The sequence below is a fragment of the Barbus barbus genome, assembly GCF_936440315.1.
Source record: "Barbus barbus genome assembly, chromosome: 48".
In the NCBI taxonomy this organism is placed as follows: domain Eukaryota; kingdom Metazoa; phylum Chordata; class Actinopteri; order Cypriniformes; family Cyprinidae; genus Barbus; species Barbus barbus.
The window spans coordinates 14949938-14956743 of record NC_136726.1 but is presented as its reverse complement, the minus strand read 5'-3'; the positions used below and the strand labels follow the sequence as shown (position 1 = coordinate 14956743).

The 6806-nt window shown below is 32.8% G+C and overlaps 1 protein-coding gene and 1 long non-coding RNA gene across 2 annotated transcripts; both read left to right on the top strand.

Moving 5' to 3' along the window:
- The first annotated feature begins 48 nt into the window (after positions 1–48).
- Positions 49–2133, top strand: LOC306866532. Its single transcript, XR_013783945.1, has 3 exons — positions 49–129; positions 486–566; positions 1638–2133. It is a non-coding gene; the product is annotated as an uncharacterized lncRNA (long non-coding RNA).
- Positions 2134–2553: 420 nt separating this feature from the next.
- Positions 2554–5135, top strand: LOC306866425 (guanylyl cyclase-activating protein 2-like; the record flags this gene model as incomplete). The annotated part of the gene is made up of 4 exons (XM_079411636.1): positions 2554–2751; positions 2936–3085; positions 3163–3253; positions 4989–5135. 4 exons carry the CDS (start codon positions 2554–2556, stop codon positions 5108–5110), a joined length of 561 nt encoding a protein of 186 aa, XP_079267762.1. The 3' UTR covers positions 5111–5135.
- Positions 5136–6806: the final 1671 nt, after the last annotated feature.

The following is a 6806-nucleotide window of genomic DNA, read 5'->3' as shown; positions in this document are numbered from 1 at the left end:
TTACGGAATTTGGGGAGTCTGTTTAGCTGCTGGTCGATAGGGGGCAGCAGCGCGTTAATTATACTCACTGACGCGGACTGTTGAAGAACACAGTGTATGTTTCATTAGGGACGTAAACAACATGTTCAGGTGTGACTTTTCTTTCTTAGATGAATCAGAATTCTACGATATATTTGTGTTCCATATTTGGAATTTTTTTGTGTTTCTCAAAATCTAAATTTAGGCCTGTTTGTATTTAAATGATAACAAAACTGCAAAAATGAATGAATGTGAAAAATGGGTTAAGTTTTTATGATTTAAAGCTTTTATCTGGGTTAAAAAAGATATGTAGGGGGACACATACTGCATGTTCAGATTTATAAAAGATTAGTGTCACAATACACACACACACACACACACACATATATATATATATATATATACTTTTTTATATTAGCTTATTAGCTACACTTTTATTTATGTTTTATAAATATGTTTGCCTACAGTCCTGTGTTTTATGAGGATATGGGATTATTGTGGTGATTCAGACCTGAGGATTTCACTGAAATTAATGAAGCTGAGAAAAGGTGAGAAACCTTTTATGTCTCCGTTGTCTGTCCTGACAAACTATCTCTTGCATTCTGCTAAATAATATATCACCTCATCAAAAGAAGACTAGAGGTGAAACGGGGGTGGATTTAGGTTTTATTGGCCGGAAGAAAAGGGATGTGATTCTGCATTTAGGCCAGAGTTCACTGGACAAGGCACTAAGCTTTGCTGTTAAAACGGTGTTCAGAAATGTTGTGGAAAGAGGGCACAAATGGACTTGACCTGTTTAGCAAATATTAAATTGTAATGCTTCTCTTACCATATGGCATATTTTTCCAGTCATTAAAAATTATATATTTCTATTTTTTTCCCCCCTTAATGCTACTATATTTAAAGTCTTTGTTGACCTATTTAACAAATAATAAATTGTAATGCTACTCTAACCATATGGTATATTTTTCTAAATATTAAAAATAATATTTTTCTTAATGATATTATATTGTATATTGAAGTATTTGTTGACCTCTTTAAGCAATTATTAAACTTTAATGCTACTATCCATATGGCATAAGGTATTTATTTATTTATACATACATAAAAGGAATTTATTTATTTATTGCCAAGAATGCATATTCTTTGTAGGCATCCTATTCCTAATCATTTATTAATTATTCATGACATAAACAGTACAGTCAATATAAAATACATCCATTTCTCTCTCTCTCTCTTCGATCTTGTGGTTATGCAGATTATTTATTTATTTATTATTTGAACTATTTATTTATTTACAAGTATGCATATTCTATGTGGGTCAAATATTTAAAGTATCATAATAATTTCTTAATCTATTCATGACATCAGCAGTAAAGTTAATGTAAAACACAACTTTCTCTCTCTTTCTCTATTTAATTTTGAGTTTTTTTTTACTTCATGCAATTATGCTGATTACTTATTTAATTATTTAAACTATTTATTTATTTACGTATAAGTATGCATATTCTTTGCAGGTCAATGATTTAAAATGACTTCATCCTAATAAGTTATTCATGATGTCAACAGTGATGTTAATGTGACTTCAAATCATCTTGTCTGACCATATGTTTTGACAGGGCAGTATTCCAACATGATAACGACCCCAAACACACCTCCAAGACGACCACTGCCTTGCTAAAGAAGCTGAGGGTAAAGGTGATGCACTGGCCAAGCATGTCTCCAGACCTAAACCCTATTGAGCATCTGTGGGGCATCCTCAAACGGAAGGTGTAGGAGCGCAAGGTCTCTAATATCCACCAGCTCCGTGATGTCATCATGGAGGAGTGGAAGAGGACTCCAGTGGCAACCTGTGAAGCTCTGGTGAACTCCATGCCCAAGAGGGGTTAAGGTAGTGCTGGAAAATAATGGTAGCCACACAAAATATTGACATTTTGGGCCCAATTTGGACATTTTCACTTAGGGGTGTACTCACTTTTGTGGCCAGCGGTTTAGACATTAATGGCTGTGTGTTGAGTTATTTTGAGGGGACAGCAAATTTACACTGTTATACAAGCTGTACACTCACTACTTTACATTGTAGCAATGTGTAATTTCTTCAGTGTTGTCACATGAAAAGATATAATAAAATAATTACAAAAATGTGAGGGGTGTACTCACTTCTGTGAGATACTGTACATTATGTATATATTATTTATTCATTTATATTATTTTAACAAGACCTCATCTCACTATAATAGGGCCTAATTAATAAAACGTTTGAGTCATGTCTCATCGTTCTCTAACAGGTAAGTTCATATTAGAGTTATCATTTATTAGATCATGAAGTTTCACCGTGAATATTCTGCATGTCAGAGCAAAGAGCAAATGAGATTTAGACCTTCTAAAAATACCAGTGTGTTCATAGTAAGACAACACGTTTCTGGTTGTAAGTGGATTACATCAGTTTACTTGTGAGGAGAATGCAGCACAACACGTTCGCCTCAGTTAGCGTGGCCATTTTCATGCGATCAACATTGTGAGTTTTCGACAAAGATGGGTCAAATTCAAAGCGATGAAGATAAGGAAGTGGAACTAGCAGACATCCAGCCTCTTTATACCAAATTCATGAGAGTGTGCCCAAGTGGAGCCCTGCATCTTCATGAATTCCGCAAGATCTTCGGAGTTCAGAGCACATCAGAAGATGAGGCTTTGTACATGGAAACCCTCTTCAAATCTTTTGACACAAACAGGGTAAGAGTTAAGTGTAAGAGTTGAAAAGGTCAACTATTTTTGCATAACTTATTTAAAAATGTTAAAATGCAAGTTTCTCATTTCATTAAAAATTGAGTGCTGATTGCAAAGCAGCAATTTGTATGCATAATCTGTGATTATTTGCATGTGTGATCAGATGGAAATCATTCGTGTCTCTTTGCAGGATGATGTTATAGACTTCATGGAATTTGTAGCGGCTGTCCACCTGGTTCTCAGAGGAAAACTGGAGGACAGACTGAAATGGTCTTTTAAAGTCTACGACAGAGATGACAATGGAAAGTTAGACAGACAAGAAGTCAAACGTGTTATAAAGGTAAGAGTGATCTTGAGTCTCACCATTCTCATCTTTTAATTTCCTCTTCTAATGGGTTTCTCACTTTTTGCTTCTAGGTAATTTGCCAACTTAAGAAAAGCCGCATCAACATGACACCCAGCGACATTTGTGATAGGATATTCGAACGTTTGGATGAAAACAAAGATGGTAAGTGCCTCAAAGACCAAAGCATTTACTATCTTGGGGTAAACAGCTATTATCATGCCGAAAGTATACATTGAACAACACATTCATAACAGCTTGATAAAAAATTAAATTCGAGCCATAGGCTTTCACTTTTCTAGGAAGGCTTTCCACTAGATGTCTAGATGTCTTGCAGCATGTCTATATAGGGATTTGCTTCTGTTGGAGAGCAACAGTGAGGTCAAGGGCTAATATTGGTTGATGGGGTCTGGCTTACAGACAGCCTTCCAGTTCATCCCAAAGCTGTTTAGTGAGATTCTGGTCTGGGCATTGTGAAGGCTATTCAAGGACTTCTACAGCAAACTCAGTATATTTGTTTTCTTTAATTTCTTCATTTCATTGTATAGGCCTACATTAAGATCTGTCATTAATGGAATTAAAGGGATTTCCTCAGTTTTGACCATATAATGTATCCAACAGCAAAGCGCAGAAGATGGGTTGACCATTAAATTATTGCATATCAATCAAATGACCTTTAATCTTGTTATCTTCAACTATGGGTGCTTATGTCCCATGGTTGGTTTTATTTGCTTAAATGAAGATCACATTAATTGGAAATAGTCCAGTTTAATTATAAAATAATTTATTTTTTAATATATGTATAGGTGTGTGTATATTATTTAATAATAAACTAAAATAATTTCATCACAATTAATTAGCATATATATGTGTGAGTGTGTGTGTGTGTGTGTGTGTGTGTGTGTGTGTGTGTATTAGTGCTGTCAAACAATTAATTGCATCCAAAATAAAAGTTTTTGTTTACATAATATATGTGTGTGTGCTGTGTATATTTATTATATATATATATATATATATATATATACATACACTCACATACAGCATATATTTAGGAAATATTTATATGCATATATTTATATATTTTAATTTATTATATTTTATATTATATATAAATATATTTTTCTTAAATATATACATGCATGTGTTTGTATTTATATATACATAATAAATATACACAGCACACATACACATATTATGTAAACAAAATCTTTTATTTTGGATGCGATTAATCGCTTGACAGCACTAATATATATATATATAATTAATGAAAAATATTAAATGTTACATTTTTAAAACTATAAATATTTAAACAAACAATGAATGAAGCATAATCCATTTGCGTCAAATGATTTATATAAACTTTTACATAAAGCATGACTATCCAACTGTTGTGATGTCATTTCCACCAAATATATCAGTTCCATCAAAAAATTATCATTTCTATTTTTTTATTTTTAGAGTTTTAAAATATTATTTAAACTAACAAGAATAAGACATCTGCTATTTTATTCCATAAATGTTTAATATGTCATTTCCATCAAAGAAAACACACAATAAATCATTTGTAATGTGGTGGAAATGATATTTGTTGCTTTAGAAAAATCTGAATTCTCCTGTAATTTATGTAGATATTAGATACTCTTTTGGGCACTGATAGACAAAGTAAATAAACTTATGGGTGTGTCAAAAGGATGTTTACTTTCTAAAAATCCACAGAACCACATCGATAAGTAAACAGCCTTATATAATAATCCCATGTGTGGCAGCCTAAATATGTGTAGGCTTGTCGGTGGTCAGAGAGAGAGAGAGAGAGAGAGAGAGAGAGAGAGAGAGAGAGGGGTGGGGTTGATGTAGGAATTCATTAAAGACTTTTTTTTTTCCTCTTCCTCTTCATTCACAGGTCAAATATCTCTATCAGAGTTCATGGAAGGGGCACAAAAAGATGCCTGGATTATGGACCTCTTAAAACTGGACACTAATGCACGGGGCTGGTTCAGGGAAAACTGGGGGAAAAAATCATGAGTTTTCAATAAGGTCAAGGCCCATGGGCCAAAACCTGCGTGACCTTTTGCAATCCTTCAAATGTTGGGAGCTGCAAACGGAAGAGACCTGGTATGGAGGTCAGAAAATATTTGCCTTCTGTCATGAGCAAGTACGTGCCTCATCATACACTGAGCATTTGATGTTCAACCAGTCTGCACACGTAAAAGCGGCTCACATTTTCCTCTTGGTGTGGTGCTGATGCTGATATTTAATTACCCAAAAACAACATTAAAAGCATGAATCATGTTTATAGAGGGAACTATAATTATGATCTGCAGTCAGCTTTACTATTTAACCCATTTGTATCCTTTGTATGTAAGAAACATCTTTTTTTTAATTATGTATTTCACAATTATGTTCTTATCAGACTATTCAGGCCTATGCAGGCCTTGTAATATTATGTTACATAAATTAATATAATTATCAAAATTCATTTATATATATTATTTAATTGTCTTTACAGTATTATTACAGTGGTGATTATTTTATACCATAAAATATACAGTGTGTCTAAATTATTAATTTATGTTCATATATTTTACTATTTAACCCAATTCATTTTTATGTAAGAAACAATGTTTGTTTGTTTTTTTCACAATTATGTGATAGTCAGATTATCTTCATGTAGTCATATTTATTATAATAATTGTATCATCATAATTTATAATTAAATAAAATAATATCATATAATACAACCATAACTATTATTAATATTTAAAACGAATTATATAAAATTATTACAGTGGCAAAAATTTCAGATACAATGTGTGTACTTTATATGTTTGTTTGTTTATTTATTTGTTTGTTTGTCTGTTTAACTAATAACTTACAACTTTTAATGCCTATGGAAGATTCTTCCTTTTTTTTAATATATATATATATATTTATATCTTAAAGGTGCTGTGTGTGTTTTTCAATGTAAAATGCTTTCAATTGTTCATCCCAATGTGCAGTGTATAAACAATATGCAAATAAGTGTTGTCCAATTCTGTGATATTTTAAACATTGAGCGCTTTTACATTGAGGATCTTCCACCGATTATTCCTGACAGCATGTAAGGTCATGTAGAAGCCTTAAATTGTTCTTTTATCAGGTAAATGTCATAAACGATGTGCAAATGTCTTGTGCGTATTTGGAGCGACTCCATTTCGCAATAATGCTCAAATTTTTGAGTGGAACAAAATGCTTGAATGCCACAGCTTATTATACAGTGTTGTTGTAGAATCTACAGTGTGTGCATGAATAAGAGCTGTAATCAAACGATTCTGCAGGAAACCAAGCCTGGAGCCTGAAGCACATTTATAATTCATGTCTGTATGAGTTCACAAATGCCAAGTTTACAGGACATGTGACACACAGGCCACTCATGCATGTGCATGCATCATTTATGTACAGAAATAAACTCTATTTTTCTATGATTTATTGACATGAGTTGAAAGACAGATTTACAGCATGGTGCCTCCCAGTATGTTATGTGTTCACAGATGGTTCTTAGCAATGAACTATTCTTAACAGTGACATAATTCAAACAATGTTTTTTTTTTTTAACCCTTAAGCCTAAATGGAGCTCATCCTTTGGCCGAACCTCATTTAACCCCTGTAAATCATCTAGATAGGGCCTGCATTCCTCAAATTAATTTGGTATTCATTTACTTTGACTTTTCCTTACACAATT